Source organism: Gopherus flavomarginatus, chromosome 1 (genome assembly GCF_025201925.1).
Source record: "Gopherus flavomarginatus isolate rGopFla2 chromosome 1, rGopFla2.mat.asm, whole genome shotgun sequence".
Classification (NCBI taxonomy): domain Eukaryota; kingdom Metazoa; phylum Chordata; order Testudines; family Testudinidae; genus Gopherus; species Gopherus flavomarginatus.
The window spans coordinates 60,431,657-60,458,219 of NC_066617.1; the positions used below are offsets into that span (position 1 = coordinate 60,431,657).

The 26,563-nt window shown below is 45.7% G+C and overlaps 1 protein-coding gene across 6 annotated transcripts in view; it reads left to right on the forward strand.

Moving 5' to 3' along the window:
• Nucleotides 1-26,563, forward strand: part of ANO6 (anoctamin 6) — a 132,616-nt gene that overhangs the window by 95,441 nt on the left and 10,612 nt on the right. For 5 of the 6 annotated variants that reach the window (XM_050936118.1, XM_050936113.1, XM_050936116.1 and 2 more), the window contains 7 exons: nt 810-955; nt 3,660-3,737; nt 7,126-7,351; nt 8,178-8,347; nt 9,188-9,285; nt 13,047-13,177; nt 14,027-14,232. In XM_050936118.1, coding sequence (XP_050792075.1) covers nt 810-955; nt 3,660-3,737; nt 7,126-7,351; nt 8,178-8,347; nt 9,188-9,285; nt 13,047-13,177; nt 14,027-14,232 — 1,055 coding nt within the window. The remainder of the gene's footprint in view (nt 1-809; nt 956-3,659; nt 3,738-7,125; nt 7,352-8,177; nt 8,348-9,187; nt 9,286-13,046; nt 13,178-14,026; nt 14,233-26,563) is intronic. The other variant, XM_050936115.1, reaches the window with a different exon arrangement.

Here is a 26,563-nt window from a genome sequence, read left to right on the forward strand (position 1 = left end):
CAGACCAATGGCCCGATGTAGGGATGGGGGAGCTTGCTCCTCTTTGGTTCACTGGCCTTGCTCTGCAGGCTGATACAGAAGATCAGGACTCCACTTCCCCTTTTTTGGCCTCTTGCTTGGAAAGAGTAGTTTCTGTGCACCCCAGAGTTCAGGGAGCACACGGATTGCCAGTGTGAGAGGCCCGTGTGAAGCCATGTAAAGGTAGGAACCTTCCATCCATGGATGTGCTCATGCAACGGCCTCTCCCAAGCTGGCCCTTAGAGTCTGTCTGTTTATTGCATGCTTGATTTTGGTGAATTGACTGTAACTGTTTCTGGAAAACCTTTAGTAGGTGTGGCACTAACTCTGTAGTGTATAATAAATGGGCATTAGCCTTTTCCCTATGGCAATTTTTTATATGCGCTAAGGTTTTATTTTAAAAACATCCATAACTCTCCAAAATTATTTTCCTTTCAATTAATCAAACAATCTGCTTTGAAACCCATCCTGCAATATAAAATCCAAATTGTTCATATTCTATACATTTTCAGAAAGGAAAAATAAACTTTTGTGCATTCTTTAGCATAAAGAACCCACAGGTTGATATCATAAAAACACCTACATCATTAGAGCAGTAATTAGGTAAAGAAATAGATCCAGTTATTTTCTCCCTGAGAAAGTCTTGGCACTATCCCACCAGTCAGTAAAGGTTATATTCTATGTCTCCGAAAAGTGATCTAAAAAATTAATGATTCACATGTTACAAGATAGGAGTTCAAACGCTATACAGTGCACATGTGATAGCATTCTGTTTGTTATCCTTTGGTTAGTTACTTTGTTTCTGGAGTTTTGGAAGCGACGTCAGGCTGAACTGGAATATGAATGGGATACTGTTGAATTTTTAGAGCAGGAAGAATATATACGTCCAGAATACGAAGCACGATGCACTCATGTAGTAACAAATGAAATCACACAGGTAAGGAATGTTTTTAGAATTGGTCATACTGTAAACTGTAAAAGCTAGAAATTCAAAGACCTCATGAAAGTGATGGGCCAGATCTTCAACTGATATAAATCAGCATTTCTCCACTGAAGTCAATGGAGCTACCTCTGTTTGCACCAGCTGAGGATGTGACTCAATATGTTGATCTAATAAATTACAGGCCTAGCATACACCAATCTGTATCAGGCTAAAATGTGAGGCCTGGAGTTCACAGAAATCAAATTTATCACTGAAGCTGGTTGTACCAATTACTGCAACCTTGGGACTGACAACTTTCTGTAATTCATAATACCAAGTGTGGGGGGGATTACTAAAGGGCAGTTTCCGAACAGCCAGAGGGACTGCAGTACAGTGATCTGGTGCCACAAAATGGTACCTCTAAACCCAGGTAACAGCCTGGCATTGAATAATTTTTGTTGTGAAAAGCCCACAGTGGTCACTGATAGGGTTGCCAGCTTTGGTTGGACATATTCCTGGACGTTTCATCACATGACATAATATTTAATTATTTAAATCTTTAATTCCTGGAGACTCCAGGACAGAGGTCGGCAACCTTTCAGAAGTGGTGTGCCGAGTCTTCATTTATTCACTCTAATTTAAGGTTTCGCATGCCAGTAATACATTTTAACGTTTTTTAGATGATCTCTTTCTATAAGTCTATAATATATAACTAAACTACTGTTGTATGTAAAGTAAATAAGGTTTTTAAAATGTTTAAGAAGCTTCATTTAAAATTAAATTAAAATGCAGAGCCCTCCGGACCGGTGGCCAGGATACGGGCAGTGTGAGTGACACTGAAAATCAACTCGCGTGCCACCTTCGGCACGCGTGACATAGATTTCCTACCCCTGCTCCAGGACAATCCTAGAGGGTTGGCAACCGTAGACTCACTGATTGTTCATTGTTCTTGAAAGCCTGGAGACATGCCAGGTAAAAAACAAGACAAAATGGAGGAAGAGAAGTTGAATTTCATACAGTATTCAGACTTTGTTATCCACAGATGTCTGAATGAGAGAAGCACAAACAGGTATTATGGCCAAGCATATATGGATGCTAATAACATTAATGAGTTCACCTGGACAGGAATAATTCTCATTCTAGTGAAACACAATACACATTTATGAGGCTCTTAGTTTAGAGCTCCTTTTTTTATATACGTTTTCAAGTGGCTTTAGCGGTTCACTCCAACTCAGCTGTCAGGTTTTTATTCTTTTTTGTTATTGCATCACTACCTGGTTTACCGGGTCATTTGCTTTGCTTTCATGTTCTAGTCATACTATATTAATGTTTATAATAGAGAACTTGAAAAGTTCCAAAACTAGACTGACATGGTTAAAAATCTACCCTAAGTGGCCCCTTCTGTGTTATAATCTTGTGCTACAGGATACCTGGTTTTATTAATAAGCTGTGACAAAGTTCCTCCTTTACCTTGGTGGGTCCTGCACTTATTGGCAGATTTTCTCACCTCAGTGATCTTCCCCACAGTATGGGTTAGCCCCTCCTGTGTCTGATAGGAGTTGGGAGGTTTGGGGGGAACCCGGACCCACCCTCTACTCCGGGTTCCAGCCCAGGGCCCTGTGGATTGCAGCTCTCTATAGTGCCTCCTGTAACAGCTGCATGACAGCTACAACTCCCTGGGCTACTTCCCCATGGCCTCCTCCAAACACCTTCTTTATCCTCACTACAGGACCTTCCTCCTGGTGTCTGATAACGCTTGTACTCTTTAGTCCTCCAGCAGCACACCCTCTCACTCTCAGCTCCTTGTGCCTCTTGCTCCCAGCTCCTCACACACACTTCCTCTCCTCTGGCTCCTCCTCGCCTGACTGGAGTGAGCTCCTTTTTAAACCAAGGTGCCTTGATTAGCCTGCCTTGATTGGCTGCAGGTGATCTAATCAGCCTGTCTGCCTTAATTGGTTCTAGCAGATTCCTGATTACTCTAGTGCAGGCCCTGCTCTGGTCACTCAAGAAACAGAAAACTATTCATCCAGTGGCCAATATATTTGCCCTCTACCAGACTCCTATACCCCACTGGTCTGGGTCTGTCACAAAGCTTATCTTTACTACACAAGGATAATTCTAAACAATTCTTAAGGTATTTTTAGATAGAGAAGATTTGGCTAAAAAATAGTATTTTTGCCATTATATAGACCTTTCATCTGAGTGTCTCAAAGATTTTTTAAAACATCAGTGAAGCCCCATCACACCTGGGTGAGGTAGGCATCAACCCCATTTTACAGGGTGGTAAACTGAGAGACAAAGAGGCTGAGGCCTAAATTTTCAACGTGTCCACTAATTTTGGGTGACAGTTTTTGGATGCCAAATCTCAGGTACATAGGGACCTGACTTTCAGAAGTACTAAGCACCCACTAATCCAGCTGATGTGAGCAGTGGGTGCTTAGCACTTCTGAAAATCAGGTCCCACGTTTCTCAAATTGGGCACCCAAAAACTGAACCACCCAAAATCAGTGGACACTTTTTTTTTTTTTTTAAGCGTGGGCCCACATGAATTGCCAGGGGGACCCGGCAAAGATGTCAGTTCTGGGAATAGAAACTAGGATCCTGATTCCCATTCTTGTGCCCTAAATGTATCAAAGTGTTTAACAGATCACATGAAAAATATATTTAAAAGAAGAGCAGATGTATGATTAATCCCCTTCTAAATCAACTCTCTTTCCAGCAAGAAGAGCACGTGCCATACACTGCCTGTGGAAAGTGTGTACGGATGACCTTCGGTATAAGTGCAGTCTTATTCTGGGTAAAATTCTATTGATCTTATTCTTTAATATAATATACTTCTCTTGACAAATAATAGCTTCATGAAAAACTAAACTATATATGAGTCAATAAAGTGGCAGGCTGGTCTGAATTTTCAAATATGGATGTTTAAGTTGCACCCAAAAATAATTTGCACACATGCCCAAACACATAACTGCATACACCAACCATGCATTTGCATATGCAGTAAAGATATTCGTGCGTATAAGTTCATACTTATGCATATTTTGTGGCTACAACTTGTGGGCTATGTTTGAAAATATGGTCCACTGTTTCCTCCATCAGCATTTTCAGATACATGTTTTGCTAGTAAGTGGAACAGAGGATTACCTTGGGGACAGACCTGGTTGCATTTTCCTCCCCCTTCTTCACAGTTTCTTTCGTTGTTGTTCCAGCCATTCAGTTCAATAGCGTGTCATGGACGACTGGGCCTCTTTCAGCTTTTTCGTTTCACTTAAAGAGCAAAGCTGGGAGCTCTTTGATTTTCCCAATCTTGCTACTTTAATTAAAACTAAAAACTGAAAGAAGTCCAGCCATCCATGAAACAATATGTAACATGGTGGGCCGGCCCAGAAAAGCCATCTCTGAAAGCCGAGGGCTCTAATATATTGCATGCTTCCAGAGCCTGTACAACATCCTGTAGCTGGAAAACCGTCACCAGTGATGAGAAATGAAGCTGGAGCACAGGGACTGTACAGAATGCTGACTGGCCAGCAGGGAAGAGGCTATGCTCTGGGTTTTCATGTCTCGAGCACAGTGAGGAAAATAACTAACTGGCCGGTTGGGGTTCAGAATGCTAAGAGAATCTTGTAACATGTATTGTGATTTGGTTTATTACTATGGTATTATGTCTATGGGGGGGGGCAGGGGATAAATGTCACTTTACAGACGTATAAGAAGAGAAACTCACTGCCCTGAAGAACTTACAGTCTGAATAAAAACTAGATAGCTAATAAGAAATAAAAATGGGGAAAGAAGCAGATATGACAAAAAACAAGGGAAAAGAGAATACTCAACATAAAGGTATTATTTCAACCAATGCAGATGATATGACTGATTAAAATTAGGGATTTAATCTGTCAAGAGATTAAAAAAATTAATCGTGATTAATTGCACTGTTAAACAATAATAGAATGCCATTTATTTACATATTTTCAAGGTTTTCTACATTTTCAAATATATTGATTTCTTACAACACAGAATACAAAGTGTACAGTGCTCACTTTATATTTATTTTTATTGCAAATATTTGCACTGTAAAAAACAAAAGAAATTGTATTTTTCAATTCACCTAATAAAAGTACAATTGTCCAATCCCTTTATCATGAAAGATGAACTTAAAAATGTAGAATTATGTGCAAAAAAAAACTGCATTAAAAAATAAAACAATGTAAAATTTAGAGCCTACAAGTCCACTCAGTCCTACTTCTTGCTCAGCCAATCGCTCAGATGAACAAGTTTGTTTACATTTCCAGAAGATAATGCTGCCTGCTTCTTGTTTACAATGTCACCTGAATGTGAGAACAGGTGTTTGCATGGCACTATTGTAGCCAGCATCACAAGATATTTACATGCTAGATGCGCTAAAGATTCATATGTCCCTTGATGCTTCAACCACCATTCCAGAGGACATGTGTCCATGCTAACGATGGGTTCTGCTCAATAACGATCCAAAGCAGTGCAGACCAACACATGTTCATTTTCATTATCTGAGTCAGATGCCACCAGCAGAAGGTTGATTTTCTTTTTTGGTTGTTGGGTTCTGTAGTTTCCACATCAGAGTGTTGCTCTTTTAAGACTTCTAAAAGCATGCTCCACACCTCGTCCCTCTCAGATTTTAGAAATCTCACCTTCTTTGCATTTTGTCAGATCTGCAGTGAAAGTGTTCTTAAAACAAACAACATGCTGGGTCATCATTCGAGACTGCTATAACATGAAATATATGGTAGAATGCAGGTAAAACACAGAGCAGGAGACATACAATTCTCCCCTAAGGGAGAACACCTGTTCTCACATTCAGGTGACATTGTAAACAAGAAGCAGGCAGCATTATCTTCTGGAAATGTAAACAAACTTGTTCATCTGAGCGATTGGCTGAACAAGAAGTAGGACTGAATGGACTTGTAGGCTCTACATTTTACATTGTTTTATTTTTTAATGCAGTTTTTTTTTGTACATAATTCTACATTTTTAAGATCATCTTTCATGATAAAGAGATTGGACAAATGTAATTAATGCATTATTTTTTTAAAGATTGTCATCTGCATGGAAGCATGTCCCCTGGAACGATGGCCGAAGCATGAAGAGGCATATGAATCTTTAGTGCATCTGGCACATAAACATCTTGCAACACTAGCTACAACAGTGCCATGTGAAAACCTGTGCTCACTTTCAGATGCATTGTAATTAAGAAGTGGGCAGCATTATCTCCCATAAATGTAAACAAATTTGTATCTCTTCGCGATTGGCTGAACAAGAAGTAGCACTGAGTGGACTTGTAGACTAAAGTTTTACATTGTTTTGGTTTTGAGTGCAGTTATGTAACCAAAAAAACTACATTTGTAGGTTGCACTTTCATGATAAAGAGATTGCATTTCAGTACTTGTATGAGATGAATTGAAAAACACTACTTCTTTTGTTTACAAATATTTGCACTGTAAAAATTATAATAAAAAATACTACAAAGTGAGCACTGTACACTTTTTGTATTCTGTGTTCTAATTAAAATCAATTATATTTGAAAATGTACAAAAAACTCCAAAAATATTTAATAAATTTCAATTGGTATTCTATTGTTTAACAGCGCAATTAATCGCGATTAATTTTTTTGAGGTAATCGCATGAGTTAACTGCGATTAATTGACAGCCCTAATTAAAATGTGCCTGTTTCTCTTGAGGGGCAGTTGCTTTTTTTTGGCTACAATCCACAACAACAATACCTGGCTCATATACAGTGTTTTTCCTCCAGAATGCATCCTGCCAATTGTGCAGTGCCGTACATGGGGTGTTGGGAAGAGAAGATTCTTTTCTAACCCAAGGAAGTGACCATCATATGCCCCAAAGCATGAGATCTGAATACCTTTCTCATTATCTTAGCTTGTATAGCTACAAACATTATCTGTCATAAAATTATCCATCTTTTTTTCCACAGGTTGACTGTATGCTACACAAAGTAGTCTTCTCTTTTATGGGTTCTTAATTTACTGTGCTTTATCTTCACAGAGCATCCCCTTGCTCTCATATTATGGGATGGGGAGAAAGAGGTTCCAATTAATTTCACTTTGCCCTTCGTAATATATATTTCAAACCACTGTTTTTCCCAAGCCATATGATTTTACACCAATATATATATTGTATTCTATTTTCAGATTCTTTTGATCATTGCTTCAGTTATTGGCATCATCATCTACAGACTCTCAGTTTTCCTTGTGTTTTCTGCAAAGCTGCCACGGCACATTAATGGAACAGAAGCAATTCAGAAGTACCTGACTCCCCAGGCAGCCACTTCAGTAACTGCTTCAATCATCAGTTTTATAATCATCATGATTCTGAACATCATCTATGAAAAAGTGGCAATCATGATTACTGACTTTGGTAAGTTTATGCTTTAGCTAGGAACTGTAACAGAAAACAACATCATTCTCCCAGTAAATGAATATCTACACCAAGTATTTCAGAATTTTCCCTCTATAGCATGCAATGACTTCTAGAATTTTTCAAATATAGCTTTTCACTTTCATCAAGGAAATATATTTTACTCCTTGCCTAAGAAATCCTTGTATAGCCAGCATGAAAGAGCAATTGTTTACAGCTTTGTATTTGTGAAATAGACAAAGCTAGGAAGATTTCTATAATACCCAGGCTTTATGAAAACAGATCAGTACCACATAACACATTCAAGTACATTAGCTATTGTTTATGGAGGGAACAACCCCTTTTTTGTAAATAAATAGAATATGGTCACTGGTCCAATGCTAGATGATTTTCTCTCGTTATTAAACAGATAACCATTCACAAATATTACTATTCTTTCCATCCAGGCCATCTACATTAAAGTAGCTGTTCTACTTTAGATGTGTAAAGGAGTGGTATTTTAATATGGTTTATTTCCATCAGGTCAAAATGTTATGTTTGTTATTTGTTGAGTCTGCGAGAATTTTCTCTTTCTATGAAAGCAATAGAGAATTGTATTGCTTTTTTTCTTTTAGCGTCAAAGAACAAATTCTTTCCTCTTTACAATAGTCTTATAATTAACATAATGGGTACATTGTATTAGGGAACCTAAACAATCTAAATTGTGCTGTAAATTCTATTCAAGCATGCAAGGCACATGCACATTTTTTGACGGAGGCACTAAAGCTGTTCAAATATTAATTTTCTTTTCCTTTTTGTTTTTTGGTGTTTTTTTTTTAAACTACAGAACTACCAAGGACGCAGACTGATTATGAAAACAGTCTGACCATGAAGATGTTCTTATTCCAGTTTGTCAACTATTATTCTTCATGTTTCTACATTGCATTCTTTAAGGGTAAATTTGTAGGATACCCTGGGGACCCAGTTTATTGGTTAGGAAAATACAGAAATGAAGAGGTAAGAATCCACTGTAGTGTAAGATGTTAGCCTAGGGCCTGACCTACACTAAAAAGTTTGGTCAATTCCAGCTATGGCGCTCAGGGGTGTGAAAAATCTACACCCCTGAACAATGTCGTTATTCTGGTCTAATACCCGGTGTAGACAGTGCTAGATCAGCAGACGAATTCTTCTATTAACCTATCTACTGTCTCTCAAAGAGACAGATTACCTACACCAGCAGGAGAACCGTTGTAGCATTTTGAGTGTAGACAAGCCCTAGATCTTCAGCTATTGCCAAGGAATGTACAGCACAGAAGGGGAGTTCAATGGTAGCCTTTTCACTTCCCCAGTTCTAGGCCAACGGTGTGCTGGGTCGGCCCCTTAGCATAATTTAGAGTAGCTTCAAGGTTTCTTAAAGTGACTTAGGTTGTCATTGACTCACAAGGAACCCACTGTGGCATAACAAAGACCCAGCCACACTCACTTTCCCATGAACACCTATATCAACAGCAGATAGAGGGTGGTATAACATCCTCTGCACCAGTTCTCCACCATCCGTGGATCCCCCTCCACTAGAGTGATCTTCTTGTAATGACAGTGCAACACAGAGAGGCTGTGTGATCTGGGCTATTGTTCCATTGACTTCACTGGTATCCTGCCCATTTATAGCAATGTCAGATTTGGTCTATTGGGCCTTTTGTCTAAATTATCAAAGGGATTTGTCTCATTTGTCTTCCTGGATTATTTTTAAGGTTAAAATGATATAATTTTTAAAATGTTAGTATATATTTTATTTAAAACACTTTAATCTTGCCTGAAGAATTATGCAGCGTTTTTCATACCTCTTTCAACCTTTAGTGTGATCCAGGTGGCTGTCTCCTTGAACTTACAACGCAGCTAACAATAATAATGGGAGGTAAAGCAATTTGGAATAACGTTCAAGAAGTGCTTCTTCCGTAAGTACCTAATGTTTTTTAAAAGTGACCTAATGCAACAAAAAAGTCAAATATTTGATGGCTGAGGCCCTGCTTCTGTTTGAAGTAAGTGGGCATTTAGATTTCAATAGCAGCATATGCTCAGGCACCTGGAGAACAAGACCAACATTTTCCAACTTGGGTGCCATTTTTGGGTGCCCAGCTTGAAAAGCCTTGGGGCCTGATTTTTCAAAGGTGCTATCAATTCCCGGTTCCCACTGAGTTCAGTTCAAGTTGTGGATGCTCAGCGCTACCGAAAATCAGGCCCAACATTTCTCAAGTTGAGTGCCCAAAACTGAGGCAACCAAAACTGGAGGCTTCTCTTGACAATTTTCACCCTATTATTGCTTTAAATGGCATACCGCGATTTAGTGTTTACTGTTCTGTGTCAGACTTTCCACAGAACAAGTGTTTAAAATGCTATTTTAGTTTTTTAAATATATTTTTGTAGTTGTATTTTGACATTCACAGCTCTGTTCATATGACAGACATTCCCAAAGGGTAATGTTGAATGTAAATGATACAGTAAAACCAGAGGCTGCATCTCTTTTATGTAACTTATACAAATTTATTAAATAGTATTGCCCTTGTCAGGGTTGGTGCAACCCATCAGGTGACCTAGGCGGTCGCCTAGGGCACTAGCATTTGGGGGGCAGCATTTCAGGACCTTTGGCGGCAACCGCGATGGCTGGATCTGCGGCTGCCCTGGTCATCGTTGGCATTTAGGTGGAGTGACCTGGGGTACGAGGGCGCGGGGAGGGCCATCTGCAGCAAGTAAGGCGGGGTGCAGCATGCAGGGGAACCACTCCCTGCCCCAGTTCACCTCTGCTCCGCCTCCTCCCCGAGCACGCCGCCCCGCTCTGCTTCTCTCCCTCCCAGGCTTGCGGTGCCAAACAGCTGATTGGCGCCACAAGCCTGGGAGGCAGGAGAAGTGAAGCGGCAATGGCGTGCTCGGGGAGGAGGCAGAGCAGAGGTGAGCTGGGGCGGGGAGCTGCCACATGGCTCCCCAGGCCGGGGGGAGCTGCCGCGGGGTGGGCGCCTCAGGGCGGAGGGGGGGAGCTGCCATGGGCGGGGTGCCTCAGGGCGTCCAGGGGGGTGGGGAGTTGCCACAGTGGGGCGCCTCAGGGCGGAGGGGGGGAGCTGCCACGGGGGGAGCATCTCAGGGTGGGGGGCACAAGGTGGAAGTTTTGCCTAGGGCGTGAAACATCTTTGCACTTGCCCTGGCCCTCGTCAGGAGACAGGAATGATCTAAGTACAGAAAGCTGGAAAAGGTATAGCGAAGGGAGGTGGCGAAGAGAGGGAACCAGCACAAACTCATTTAAATACGTATCTGATGGAGTTGTAATGGAAATTTATGACATTTCTTCACCGATCAAGTATGCACAATTGTAAATAATAACAATTACAGTGAAACCTCGCTATAACGCGATGTTTGGGGTCCAAAAAATTCCATCGCAATAAATGCAGGGTCGCAGTATAGTGGGGTTTCAAGCCGGTCAGTTTAAGTCAGTGGTCCCCAACGCGGTGCATTGATGTGCGCCATCTAGTGCCTAGTGCCCCTAGTGCCTAGTGCCCAGCAGGGGAGAGAAGCCGCGGCCCCGCGCCTCCCGGGGACAGAGAACTCCGAGGCTGTGGGCGCTGGTGCTATCTGTCCCCGGCAGGCGCAGGGCCGCAGCTTCTCTCCCATGCTGGGCACTAGGCAGGGGCACATCAATGTCCCGGCGGGCGCCATGGTGTTGGGGACCACTGATATTAGGCCTTGAAGAGGAGCCAACTTATGATCACGTTATATGCGATTTCGCGTTATGGCGAGGCGCGTTATTGCGAGGTTTGACTGTATCTTGAAAACTGGAGGTGGGAGTCCTAGAAACTAGGGTCAGATCCTGTTCCCATTTACACTAGTGTAAACCCAAAGTAACTCCACTGCCTTCAGGAGAGTTACTTCAAGTGTACCCTGTTGCAAATACAAGCAGAATATGTCCCTTAGAATCAGCAGGCCTTATTTTGTGTATTTACATCTGTAGATTTAAAAAAATTGCCACAGGAGTCAGTTTTTCCTTCTTCAGGCTGACAGCCAATAAGTCTCATTGTGCTAGTTGATTTCATTTATGCCAGTGATTGTCCCAGTTTGCTTAGCCAGTTATCTGTTCTTCCCATTACTTATGTCTATCCATCACCACACACGATGTATCACCACTTGCAACCAGTAATCAAGTCCTAGGTTCATGCTTCCTTTCCAGATCAATTCTTAACATGGCCTGGTATTGCTTGCACTTAAAGAACTAGATCCACCCAATTTTGACATTTTTAATCATTGCAACAGTAATGTAACAGGCATTACTGTTGCTTTAGGATGAGAAAAGTTGAATTGTGAAGATTAAAATGTGTCTACATACGGTGATTCAGAGGAGCAAGTGAAGTATGCAGTGAGTTGGATATGCATCAGGGACTTTTATTATTTATTGAGCACTGATAGAATGCACAAGGCTATACAAATACAGAAAACAAATGATTCCAGACACAAACATCTTGCAATCTAATTCAGACACAAGCAATACACACTGGCTACAACAATACATGGATTGAAGGCAATGAAGGAGAAAGATTACAAGACGGAGAGCATGCTGTCTGACAAATAAAGCTGCTTTAAACAAGATAACATTAAGAATATTGACAACCTTATTAGGGAGTGTAGATTTGGGGCCTTGATAACAGGTGGCTGGTGGGCAGGAGGGAAGTGTAAGAGGAAATGACCAGGAAGAAAATGTGGAGAAGGGGATTGGAAATAGGGAGTGACCTAAAACACAAATATGGGTAAAGAAGACTTAGAAATGGAGGAAAAGAGAGAAGGCCGAAATCTTACTTCCATTGAACTCCTATTTGCAATGATTAGGCCAAAAATTGTAAGAAAGATGAGAAGGGAGAAAGAATAATGTATAAAGGAAGAGTGTCACATTTTACTTGATATTAAACAGTTTCAGATTCAGTCTCAGTGCATCTGTGTCTCAGGATATATTTAAGGACTACTTTAAGCCCAGATACCACGGGATGCATTAGAAGGTGGATTGATGGGAAATTTGGAACACTATTGAAAAAGCAATCCTTCCTGTATATTTTAAGGAATAACACATCTTTTGTAAAACTGTGATGCCTCATGCAAATCTTTAAAAGCATTTGGCTGATATTTCATTTTGCATTTCTCTTATTACAAATGGAAATTTTCTCTTCCCTTATTATGAAGGACATTTATGTGCAAACAATAACCCTCTTTTTTTTCTTAAAAGCTCATCTGCTGCCGCTCCTTATTCTAAGGTAACAGATAGAAATAGTTATAACTACATCATCAATTTTCCTAAATTCTGGTGCTCGCATTTCAGACCAAGAGCTTTTAGGGGGGAGGGATTAAAAACTGTGCAGTCTGAGGAACATATTGGGCCTGGTTCTCTGTTGCCTTTTTACCTGATGCTGTCTTTTACACTAGTGCAAAGCGGTTGTGAAATGCTAACAGATCAGAATGGTAGTGTTATACACCCACTTTGCATTACTGTAAATGACTGCCCAAGGTACAAGGCAATAGCGAATCCCAGACCCATTGTTTGCATTAAGGAGTTTCAGTAGTTCAGTTATGATCAAAAACGAATTTTCAAACTTGACTATACCACCAGAGCAAGATCTTTGCAATAGCTCAGCCTTTGGCAGAGTAGACTAACGATGTGAATCATCATTTCTCTCTTGACTGATAGCTGGGTTAAGAATCTAATTGGAAGATGTCGCTCAGCTGCCAGATCAGAAAAGACTATTCCCCGCTGGGAGCAGGACTACCATCTGCAACCCGTTGGAAAACTTGGATTGTTTTATGAGTATCTGGAAATGGGTAAGTCAGCAGTGCAATTCTGATTCATATGAAATATTTTCAGAACTCAAAGGTGTTTTTTTTTAAAACTCTTCAGATGAATAATGTCTGATGATTTTATAGATAGTGTAAACATGTTATAGAGATTAAAGCTTGTGCAAAATGAATAAAGGTAAAAAAAATTGTTAGTCTAAATCAAATAAATGACAATCCAGTTTACAACCAAAGACAATATGGCTTCAGTAGCTAGGGATTGTATGACTACGTAGGTTGCCTCTTCATCTATTACCCTATCCGCAAGTCAGGGGCCAGAAGACTGTTATCTTCAACTCCAGCACTGCAGCATCACATTCCTATACCAGTTTACTGTAGATTTACAGCAGCTTTCAAGTTTTTGCTTTTTGGAAGCTGTCAAAACTTTAATTTCTTTGCAACCAGCCATACTTTAATGTGATTGTAATCATACTTATTTCAGCACACAAACACCAAATAATGTGATTCTTAATTGAGGCTTTTCAGCATAGCACTGGATTAATAAATAAATTTACATGCCTGAAAGATAAGAAGACATATAAAAGAAGCAGATATTTAAATATTCAGAACAGTTCATATGTATGAGTTATGGCTTTTTTGTGCGAGTGTGCACCTCACATACTTTTATAGTCTATTGTTCATTCTTGGTAGGCCTCACTATCTTTCAGGGGTTTATTGTACTTTTCTGCATGTATGTTCAAACAAGGTCTGCTATTTGAGAGAGAGAAAGTCTCTGATTAACCTTTAAAACATGCATTCCTGTCTTTGTCATGGTGTGGGTAAATATACACATTGGAGTTAAGGCATCACCAACGTATGTCACATTCTCGTTGGCAGTTATACAGTTTGGATTTGTCACTTTATTTGTGGCATCGTTCCCACTGGCTCCTCTTCTGGCTCTTGTTAATAATTTGTTGGAAATACGAGTTGACGCCTGGAAGATTACAACCCAGTTCAGACGCATGGTGCCACAAAAAGCACAAGATATAGGAGCATGGCAGCCAATCATGCAAGGAATAGCAATGCTGGCAGTGGTGACCAATGTAAGTATGACCTGAGAACTATAAAAAATGGAATACTCTAAATATTCTAGTCAAGTGAGGATGTGAAATATTAATATGTATCGTGCCAGACTGACTAGAGGTAACATTTTCAAAAACATCTAAGTAATTTAGGATCTTAAGCAAAGTTCCCTCTAATTTTTTACATCCATGTGCGGAATTAATTTTGTTATGTGCACCAATAGAGAGGTGATGTGTAGCGGCGGTGGGGTCAAGGTGTTCGGAGTGTGGGAGGGGCTCAGGGCTGGGGCAGAGGATTTGGGGGTGAGGGCTCCGTCTCGGGGTGTGGGCTCTGGGGTATGGCCAGGGATGAATGATTTGGGGTGTTGGAGGGGGCTCAGGGCTGGGGCAGAGGATGGGGGTGCAGGAAGTGAGGACTCCAGCTGAGGGTGCAGGAGGCTCTGGGGTGGGGCTTGGGATGAGGAGATTGGGGTGCAAGCTGCCCCAGGACTGCTGCAGGAGGAGAGGCAACTCACCCCACCTGTGCAGCCCTTGATAGCCTGTGGCCACTCAGCTTATAGGGAACTTAGATCTTAAGTCCCATTTTTAAAAGTGATATGGGCGTTTAGGAGCCTAAATATCCAGCATCCTAAGTCTCTTTTGAAAATGAGACTTTGGCTCCAAAGTCATTTACATGTTCTCAAAAACCCTAGGCCTAAATAAAGGAAGTTTCACTTTTCACAATGTGACATCCTTGAGAAAATTCTGTGTCCAACCTTCCATTATGTATGAAGAATATGTCCTCCCTAAACTTACAATGCTCACTGAATGCAGAATGAATTTTCAGGTAACTGCATGGATTTTGAAGAAATTAGGTTGTAATTAAACTTTATTAATTATTATTGTATTTATTATGGTTGTGCCTCCCCCCTCTAAGTAGTTTTGCACTTAAAGCAGAGATTCAACAGCTTTGTTAGGTTTGAAAAATACAATGTAGCCTCAAAATTACAGCACTTATCCTTTGAGTGTAAAATGAATTTTCTGAGAATTGCAAGTAAATCCATTGATCAGTCTGAGTTAAAGTTAATTTAAAAAAAAAAGTCCTTTATGAAATTTAGTACTTGGTTTCAGATCTTTTTATGGTCTTATTAATCAAGTGCAGACTCTTCAAACGTCTCGTATAGTTAAATCATACTGAAATCTTACGCACAGACTATGTTGGTCTTTTTTGCCATTATGAAGTACAAAAGAGTTTGTTCTCCAGCAGAAGCTAACAAATAATCTCATCCTTCAGAAATTTCCACCAACTGCCCTCTTTCAAAATGGCTGCCTTTTCCCCCCTCAGAAGGACTGAGCCACAGAGTGTTCTCAGTGAATGTCCTTCTCAAAATGGCCACCATCTTCCATTGTTCTCAATAGTACTGAGGCCTCAAGCTGTCCTTAGCAAAGATAGCCAGTTCTGACTTCATATGGTGCTATCATCTGCCCAGAGGGCAGTTTGGCTTCTCTACTATTGAGTGAACAATCAGCCATTTGGAAAGAGGGCAATTCGTGGTGAATTTCTCTGAAGGAGGTTTTGTGTAACCTTCTGCCATGGCCGCCCGGGGGGGGAGCAAATGGAGCAATTTGCCCCAGGCCCCGGTCTCCGCAGGGGCCCCCACGAGAATGGCTGAGGCTCACTCCCCAGTCCCAGCCTGACCCAACCCCGTCTCCGCCCCTCTCCTGGAGCCTCAGCCCATCCAGGAGCTTTGCTCAACAGTGGCAGTGTGGCTCCGGCGGGGCCCCTGAGCTCCGCCTCGCTCACAGCCGCGTGGTAAGGAGGCAGGGCTGCGAGCTCCAGGCTGAGCAGAGGAAACTCAGGCCCCACTGGAGCTCGCAGCCCCGCGGGGAATGGTGTCCCTAGCCTCTGTTTGTCAGAGGGTGGAGATGGATGGCAGGAGAGAGATCATTTGATCATTACTGGTTAGATTTACTCCCTCTGGTGCACTTGGCATTGGCCATTGTCGGGAGACAGGATACTGGGCTGGATGGATCTTTGGTTTGACCCAGTATGGCTGTTCTTATGTTCTAACCTAAATGAACCCAAAGTTATGGAGACAGATATGAGTCAAGAAAGCCAGCAGAGTATCAGAAACTTGAAAAAATCTCTGACTGGATGGGCTCAGGTGTTTGGTCACAAGCTGAGGTGGTTCAGAAGTTTTGGATTTTTTTTAAGCAGAATTTTTGTATTGTTTCTTTAAACAATCAAACACAGCAAGCAGCAAATATTTGGCCACACGCTTCTGAAACCCCAAACCATATTCAGGTTTTGGCAGACTAATTTCAGCTTTTCAATTAAAAAAACCACAACAAATGTTGAAGGAAAGCAGACATAGTCCGTGATTTTTTTCTGCTTTTTAAAAACCCCTAGTTCTTCGAGTGCTTGCTCATATCGATTCCAATTAGGTGTGCACGTGCTGCGTGCACCTTCGTCGGAAGATTTTTACTCTAGCAACACTCGGTGGGTCGGGTGGGTCGCCCCCTAGAGTGGCGCCGCCATGGCGCCGAATATATACACCTGCCGACCCAACACCCTTCAGTTCCTTCTTACCGCCCGTGTCGGTCGTTGGAACAGTGGAGCGTGGCTTAGCTGATCTCCACCTCCCTAGCTACTCGTAGTTCTTTAATTAATTCTCATGTATATAGTTATAAATTCTACAGTTATAGTTAGTTTTATTCATTCTTTGTTATAGTTAGTGTATATAGTTGAGAGTAGTAGTTCGGGAATTAGCCCCTTCCCCGCACCCGGTACTGGGGCCTATGCCCGGTTCACCGGGCTTCAAACCGTGCTCGACCTGTCACAGGCTGATGCCAACGGGAGATCCCCACGACTCTTGCCTTAAATGCCTCGGGGAATCCCACCTCTCAGATAAGTGCCGGATCTGTAAGGCCTTTAAGCCCAGGACGAAGAAGGAGCGGGACTTTCGTCTGAAACAGCTCCTGATGGAGGCAGCAATTACTCCTCCGCCCTCGGCACCGAGCGCTGGACAGTCCGCATCAGGCAGAAGCGTCTCTTCGGCACCGGATTGAGCCGGTACCGCTAAGGTCCCTCGGCACTGACCGTCGCCGGCACCGTCTTCTGCTCGGCACCGTTCCCTCTCTCTGCAGGTTAAGAAGCATAAGACTCCTGCGGCTTCCGTGCCACCTGCACCGCAGTTGGAGCACCCGCCTAAGCCGGATCTCCCAGCACCGACACCTGCCACAGCACCGACAGCTTTGGCACCATCGATTCCGGTCCCGCAAAGGCCGTCGAGTCCAGTGCCTGAAAGCTTCCCGGCGCATGCCGTGGTTGAGCTCACAATTCCCTCCTTTTCTATGGCGAGGGAGCTGATTGCACTGACGGAGTCTGCGCTGCCTCAACCCCCAGCACCGCCGGTGAGGGTCATTCAATAGATAGGCAAGCCTGCGCTGCTGAGGCCACTCTCTGTCGGCACCATCGAGAGGCACCGATCACGGTCCCACTGGCACTCTCGGTCCCGTCGCCGATCCCGGTCCCTACGCCACTCGCAGTCCCGGCACCGCTCTCCAGCTCGGTACCGGTCGCACTCGTGGCACCGCTCAGCGTCCCGTTCGCTGGCCCGGTACTCTTAGCACTGATCCAGCTCCCAGTACCGTTCCCAGCACCGCGCCTCTTGCAGCCGCTCCAGACATCGAGCCTCCAGATCCCGGTTGACCTCCCGGCACCGCTTCGGTCGCAGGTCCCGGTCTTGTTCCCGGTACCAGTATGACACCTGGTACCGCTCTCCGGTGCCACACAGGGAGAGGTCGTTTAGAGATGGAGACCCTTCCCAGGGTTTTTCAGCTCCTCCTTGGCTATCTCGTCACACATCTGTGTCATCTCACGCGGACAGTGCTTCCTATGCACAGGACCGTGACTCAGAAGTGCCCGGCCCTGTCTTCCAGGAGACCCAGGCTCAGGAACAGGGACCTCATCAGTGGTCATTCTGGACACCTTGGGCATACCATCAAGCCCAAGGTGCGCCTCCAGTGCCATCCCGCTCTGCACCATCGGAACACTGGGTGCCGTAGGCAATGGTCAGCCGCCCCCCCTCCCGCGGGTACAGAGGAGGCTATCATTCAGCCGACGGTCTCTCAAGTTCCACCTGAGCCTGACATTACTCAAGAACAGGAGCCCACGCAGGACCCTCTTGTCCCTAGCCTTTCCTCTTCCTCCTCTCCAGATGAAGCGGTAGCGGGGACATCCTCCTCCGGCCCTCCTCCAATTGACCTGCAGGCACATCAGGACCTCCTGAGGCGGGTGGCCCTGAATATGAATCTTCAGGTGGAGGAGGTCCTGGAGATAGAGAACCCGGTGGTGGATATCCTGTCAGCTGACACCCCCACAAGAGTGGCCTTGCCATTCATCCGTACGATCCAAGCAAATGCCGATACCATCTGGCAATCTCCAGCATCTATTACGCCCACGGCCAGGGGAGTTGAGCAGAAGTACATGGTACCCTCTAAGGGATATGAGTACCTGTACGTGCACCCTCTTCCCTGCTCCCTTGTCGTGCAATCAGTCAATGAAAGGGAACGCCATGGCCAGCAAGCTCCTGCTCCAAAATCAGAGGAGGCTAAGCGCATGGACTTATTGGGCCGCAAGGTATACTCTACTGGGGGCCTCCAACTCAGGGTGGCAAACCAGCAAGCTCTGCTTAGCCGGTACAATTATAACACCTGGATGGTGGTTGAGAAATTCAAGGAGTTCATTCCCCAAGACTCTCGCCTAGAGTTTGCTGCCCTTTTGGAGGAAGGGAAGAAGGTGGCAAGAACTTCTCTTCGGGCCTCCCTGGATGCAGCTGACTCCGCAGCCAGAACCCTGGCTTCAGGTGTCGCCATGAGGCGAATATCATGGCTTCAGGTGTCAGGCCTTCCACCTGAGTTACAAACCACCATACAGGACCTGCCCTTTGACGGTCAAGGCCTATTCTCTGAAAAGACTGACCCCAGGCTGCAGAGCCTTAAGGACAACAGGGTCATCATGCACACCCCAGTGACTCAGCGCAGGTCCTTCTGTCCCGAGCCTCACCGCCCTTATCCCCCGCCTAGACCAAGACAGGACTTGGGCAGAAGGTGAAGCCGAGGCAATCGTAGATGGCAGTCTGGACCCCAAGGGGGCCAAAATCAGGGTCCCTTCAAACCGCCTACGGGGCCAAAGCCAAACTTTTGAAGGTGCGCCCAAGGATGGCATACCAGTTACTTTCCAGGATCCTTTCCCTCCTTTTTCCAACCGCCTCTCCTTTTTGCTCCCTGCGTGGTCCCAGCTAACTTCAGATTGTTGGGTCCTACGCACGGTGGAACTTGGGTACCACCTCCAGGTTATTCCCCCCCCCCCTTCCACCTCACACCCTCGTCCCTCTTCAGGGACCCCTCTTACGAGCAATTCCTCTTACAAGAGGTGCGGACGCTCCTTGCCATGGGAGCCATGGAGGAAGTACCAGAAGACAAAAGGGGGAAGGGGTTCTACTTCCGCTATTTCCTAATCCCCAAGGCGAAGGGAGGTCTCAGACCTATCCTAGACCTGCGAGAACTCATCACATGATAAAGTTGAAGTTCCACATGGTATCCCTGGGGACCATCATCCCATCCTTGGATCCCGGAGACTGGTATGCCGCCCTCGACATGAAGGATGCGTATTTTCAAATCGCCATTTATCCTGCACAACCGTCAGCATTTCCAGTTTACGGTCCTACCATTTGGCCTCTCTACAGCCCCGAGAGTATTCACAAAGTGCGTGGCTGTAGTCGCCGCCTCCCTCCGCCACCGCTGGATACACATCTTTCTGTATCTGGACAATTGGTTCATCCGAGGGACCTCTGAGACACAAGTCATCCATCATGTGAGCATCATCAAGGACCTATTCATACGTCTAGGCCTGATGATCAATACAGAGCAATCCACTCTGGTTCCCACACAGAGGATAGACTTCATTGGGGCCATCCTGGACTCCAGTCTCGCCAGAGCCTGGTCACCACCGGCTCGGTTTCAGGCGATGGTAACAATTATCCAAAGCCTACAGAACTTCCCAACAACTTCGGCTCGCACTTGTCTTAGTCTCTTGGGTCACATGGCTGCCTGCATGTTCATGACCAAACACGCCAGGCTACGCCTCCATCCCCCTCCAATCTTGGCTCAACTCGGTATACCACCCGGGCAGAGACGCCATAGACATGATAGTCACCATTCCCCCGAGCATCCTAGGCTCCCTCGACTGGTGGCTGACACCTTCCCTGGTGTGTGCAGGGATGCCATTCCATCCACCCCAGCCTTCTATGTCCCTGACGATGGACGCATCATCTCTCGGCTGGGGTGCTCACCTCGAACATCTTCGTACTCAAGGCCTTTGGTCATCTCAGGAGCTGGCCTTGCACATCAGTGTCCGAGAGCTGAGAGCAGTTCGCCTTGCATGCCAGGCGTTTCGACAGCACTTGCAAGGCCGTTGTGTCTCAGTGTTCACAGACAACACAACGGCCATGTATTACATAAACAAGCAGAGAGGGGCACGGTCCTCCCCCCCTTTGTCAGGAGGCCATCCAACTCTGGGTCTTTTGTATAGCCCACTCAATAGACCTGGTAGCATCCTTTCTCTCAGGGGTTTGGAACACTCTGGCGGATCGACTCAGCAGATCCTTCCTGTCTCACGAGTGGTCTATTCATCCGGATGTTATTTATTCTGTTTTCCGGAAGTGGGGATTTCCCCGCATAGACCTCTTTGCTTCCCGTGAGAACAGGAAATGCCAGATGTTCTGATCCTTCCAAGGCCTCTCCCTGGGCTCAATCTTGGACGCTTTCCTGATGCCGTGGACGAGCCAACTGCTTTACGCCTTTCCACCGTTCCCGCTGGTTCACAGGGTCCTGCTAAAGCTCCGCAGGGACGGAGCTCGCTTGATCATGATCTCTCCAGCGTGGCCCAGGCAGCACTGGTACACCATGTTGCTCGACCTGTCGATAGACAACCCCATTACCCTACCTCTTCACCCAGACCTCATAACTCAGGACCAGGCAGACTTCACCACCCAGACCTGCAATCCCTTCACCTCACGGCATGGCTGCTGCGTGGTTAAGCCAGTCAGAGTTACATTGCTTTGCCTCAGTACAACAAGTACTCCTGGGTAGCAGGAAACCTTCCACTCGGTCAACATATCTGGCCAAGTGGAAGCGTTTCTTCTGCTGGTGCGAAACGCAGAATGTTACTCCCACTGAGGTCTCGATCGCCACCATCTTGGACTAACTCTGGTCTCTCAAACAGCAGGGCCCAGCAGTATCATCATTGAGGGTACACTTGGCGGCCATCTCTACCTTCCACCCAGGGGAGAGTGGCCGCTCCGTGTTCTTACACCCTATGGTTTCTAGGTTCCTCAAGGGCTTGGAACGCCTATACCCCGAAGTACGACACCCCCCCCACAACCTAGGACCTCAGCCTGGTTCTAACCAGACTCATGTCTGCCCCATTCGAGCCGTTAGCAACCTGCTCACTACTATACCTGTCCTGGAAGACAGCTTTCCTCGTAGCCATTACATCGGCCAGATGAGTCTCCAAGCTTCAGGGTCTCACGGTGGACCCACCGTATACTGTGTTTCACAAGGACAAGGTGCAGTTCCAACCACACCCTTCCTAAAGTGTTTTTGGCCTTTCATGTCAACCAGGATATCTTCCTTCCAGTCTTCTTCCCGAAGCCACACTCATCATGATGGGAGCAACAATTGCACTCCCTAGACGTCCGTAGAGCGCTCGCATTTTATATCGAGCGGACAAAACCCTTTCGTAAAATGCCCCAACTCTTCGTCGCAGTGGCAGACCGAATGAAGGGCCTACCTGTCTCCGTACTTGTTATGACTTGGCTTATGTTCCCTCGAGCCACTTCACTGCACATTCTACCAGGGCTCAGGCTTCATCTGCTGCCTTCATGGCTCATGTACCCATCCAGGAGATATGTCGCACAGCTACCTGGTCCTCGGTCCACACTTTTGCCTCTCATTATGCTCTGGGTCAACAGTCCGGAGATGACGCAGCCTTTGGCTCAGCAGTTTTGCATTCTGCAACATCTCACTCTGACCCCACCGCGTAGGTAAGGCTTGGGAATCACCTAATTGGAATCGATATGAGCAAGCACTCGAAGAAGAAAAGACGGTTACTCACCTTTATAACTGTTGTTCTTCGAGATGTGTTGCTCATATCCATTCCAAACCCATCCTCCTTCCCCTCTGTCGGAGAAGCCGGCAGGAAGGAACTGAAGGGCCGTTGGGTCAGCAGGGGTATATATTCGGCACCATGGCGGTGCCACTCTAGGGGGTGACCCAGCCGACCCACCAAGCGTTGCTAAGGTAAAAATCTTCCGACGAATGTGCACGCAGCGCGCGCACACCTAATTGGAATGGATATGAGCAACACATCTCGAAGAACAACAGTTACAAAGGTGAATAACCGTCTTTTTTCGATCCAGAAAAAGTTTTGACGGAAAATATTTGTCCAACCCTTTTAATGAGCTTTAGTGTCTTTTAGTACTAGCTGATGCTGAGAACCAGTGACACCTTGTAAAGAAGTTTTCTCAAAACTGGGTTTGTGCCGAGATGCAGAAGGTTTATTTTTCCCAGGGCCGCCCATGGGTGCGGAACAAGTGGAGCAATTTGCACCGGGCCCCGCAGGGGCCCCCACAAGAATATAGTATTGTATAGTATTGCAATTTTTTTTATAGAAGGGGCCCCCAAAATTGCTTTGCTCCAGGCCCCCTGAATCCTCTGGGCAGCCCTGCCCTCTGCTGACAGATTCATTTTTCAGTTATGACAAATAACAAAAAATTACTATTACTCCTGTGCATGTGTATGCAGATGCATAAAGGATTATAGAGGGGAGTGCAGACAAGAAGACAACTTAGAGCAAGGGGAGTTCACAAGCAAATGTGGAAAACAAGAGATAGAAACATTCAAGTTGCTTTGTGCTACTCTGGTGATACAAAGCAACTGTAAATCCAGCTTAAATGTCCAGTATTGTCTGGCTGATTCGTGCGGCTCAAGAGTGGTGTCAAGCAGCTAGAATTTATTGGTGAATCTGGTGCTAAAAGTTTACATACAAATGATTCAGAGTTGATAGTACATATCTTCATATCATTAGAAATATTTCATGGCACCGGCAGGGGGTTGGGCTTTCTTATTTAGTGTTCATTTACAAAGTTTTTAATAATAACTTCGATTAAAAAAACCAGGAAAATTCCCAGACAAAAATAGCTCTATTAAGCTACAGGTAAGGTTCTGAGCACCTATTAGTAACTTCCTTTGGGTCACTCTGCTACAAACCTAATAATAAAACATATATAACCCTGATGCAGTTATGCACCAAAAGAAATCCAAACATGTTATCGCACAGTTAGGACATCCAAACAACCTTAACTCTGCCCTGTAAAGACATCATGAAAAAAAAAGTAATGCATTTTAAAAAATTAGTTTAAACTACTCTGGGAGCACAAACCCTAAAATGTCTTCATCATAATCGTTATGGTTATTGTATGCTGTCTCTACAGGTCAGAGGCAGACTGTAGATTGTTAAGATTGTTTTGGTGATTTAACTATGCATTTAAGAGTCCTGTGGCACCTTATAGACTAACAATTAGTCTATAAGGTGCCACAGGACTCTTTGCTGCTTTTACAGATCCAGACTAACACGGCTACCCCTCTGATACTATGCATTTAGATACCTTAATGTGTTTGGATTCCTTTTAGTGCCCGGGAAGTTGTTAGAATGTTCTATTTTTAGGTTCTATAGAAGACTGACCCAAAGAACTAATTTTGGTCTATCTCTCTCTCTTTTCCCTCCACAAGACAGAAGAGGGGGCTATCTCACATTCTCCAGCGCAAGGAGTTCTAGATTATTGAAGATGCATTCCCCCCTACAATTGATTACTTACTTGTCTGCCATTTTCCCATAAGACAAATCCTGCTACCTCAGGCCATGTCTACATCTAAAGTTTTCCAGCGCTGGTTGTTACAGCTGTATTAGTACAGCTGTATAGGGCCAGCGCTGCAGAGTGGCCACACTTACAGCAACCAGCGCTGCAAGTGGTGTTAGATGTGGCCACACTGCAGCGCTGTTGGGCGGCTTCAAGGGGGGTTCCGGGAACGCGAGAGCAAACCGGGAAAGGAGACCCGCTTCGCCGCGGTTTGCTCTCGCGTTCCGCGAACCCCCCTGCAAACCGCAGGGAAGGAGACCTGCTTGCTCGGGGCTCCGGGAACGAGAGAGCAAACCGGGAAAGGAGACCCGCTTCGCCGCGGTTTGCTCTCTCGTTCCGGAGCCACCCAGCAAACCGCAGGGAAGGAGACCTGCTTGCTCGGGGCTCCGGGAACGAGAGAGCAAACCGGGAAAGGAGACCCGCTTCGCCGCGGTTTGCTCTCGCGTTCCGCGAACCCCCCTGCAAACCGCAGGGAAGGAGACCTGCTTGCTCGGCGGTTCGGGGAACGCGAGAGCAAACCGGGAAAGGAGACCCGCTTCGCCGCGGTTTGCTCTCTCGTTCCCGGAGCCACCCAGCAAACCGCAGGGAAGGAGACCTGCTTGCTCGGGGCTCCGGGAACGAGAGAGCAAACCGGGAAAGGAGACCCGCTTCGCCGCGGTTTGCTCTCTCGTTCCCGGAGCCACCCAGCAAACCGCAGGGAAGGAGACCTGCTTGCTCGGGGCTCCGGGAACGAGAGAGCAAACCGGGAAAGGAGACCCGCTTCGCCGCGGTTTGCTCTCGCGTTCCCGGAGCCACCCAGCAAACCGCAGGGAAGGAGACCTGCTTGCTCGGGGCTCCGGGAACGAGAGAGCAAACCGGGAAAGGAGACCCGCTTCGCCGCGGTTTGCTCTCTCGTTCCCGGAGCCACCCAGCAAACCGCAGGGAAGGAGACCTGCTTGCTCTGGGCTCCGGGAACGAGAGAGCAAACCGGGAAAGGAGACCAGCTTGATTACCAGAGGCTTCCTCCTTCCACGGAGGTCAAGAAAAGCGCTGGTAAGTGTCTACATTGGATTACCAGCGCTGGATCACCAGCGCTGGATCCTCTACACCCGCGACAAAACGGGAGTACGGCCAGCGCTGCAAACAGGGAGTTGCAGCGCTGGTGGTGCCCTGCAGATGTGTACACCTTCAAAGTTGCAGCGCTGTAACTCCCTCACCAGCGCTGCAACTTTCTGATGTAGACAAGCCCTCAGACTAGTTGTAAACACTCTCTCAAAAGGCAGGCAACAGCTCTTAAATGTATAATACTTGTAACCACCACTAGTCAGGTAAATTTAAAATGCAGCTTTACTACTACTACAATCCTATAGTCCTTGAGTACCAACACATTTCCCTTTCACTTCAGTGAGATTATTAGTACATAAGGGCTGCAGGATCACAGTGAGTGGCTCGTCTGCAATTTTTCCAGTCCCAGTTGTTTTAGGAAACACAAGGGACTCAAGAGCCAAACGATGCTGAAGCCTGCAGGACCCTGTGGGACGGACTCCCTACAGTCAGCACAGGCGACCAGGACTGGCTAGAGCAGTCTCTCACTTGGTCTGAGTTCTCGGAAGCCTTCTGTGTGATGCCAACCAACAAATCTCTGGGCATCAACAGGCTGACCGTGCAGTTCTACTGCGTGTTCTGGGATGTCCTCAGCTCAGACCTCACCTCCATTTGGGCCGAGTCCTTAGGAAGCAGGGTGCTCCTCCTGTCGAGCAAGTGGGCCATGCTTGCTCTGCTGCCTAAGAAGGGGAATATCTGCAACCTTACGCACTAGTGCCCAGTCTTGCTCCTTAGCATGGACTCCAGGGTCATAGCAAAAGCCATCTCACTGCAGCTGGGGTCCATGCTGATAGACATGCACCACTCTGACCAGATCTACACCATCCTAGGCCAGACCATCTTTGACAACCTCTATCTGGTCCAAGACCTACTCCATCTCATATGCCAGGATGGTCTGTCACTCACCCTCCTGTCCCTGGACCTGGAGAAGGCATTTGACAGGATGGATCGTGAGTATTTCATGGGTGCTCTGTGGGCATTTGGCTTCAGGCCCTGCTTCATGGGCTTTCTCCAGGTGCCGTACATCTCTGTGGAGTGCCTGGTCAAGCTCAAATGGGACTTGACTGAACCCATCGTTTTCAGTCAAGGGGTGCATCAGGGCTGCCTGCTGTCCAGCCAGCTCTATACTGTGGCTATTGAGCCCCTCCTCTGTCTTCTCCGTAAAAGGATGATGGGGTTGGTGCTTTGAGAACTGGTCTTGTGGGTGGTGCAGTCAGCGTATGCCAACAACCTGATCCTCCAGGATGTGGGAGACGTAGTGCAAATGGAGACTTGCCAAGCCATCTATTTGGCAGCCTACTCTTGGG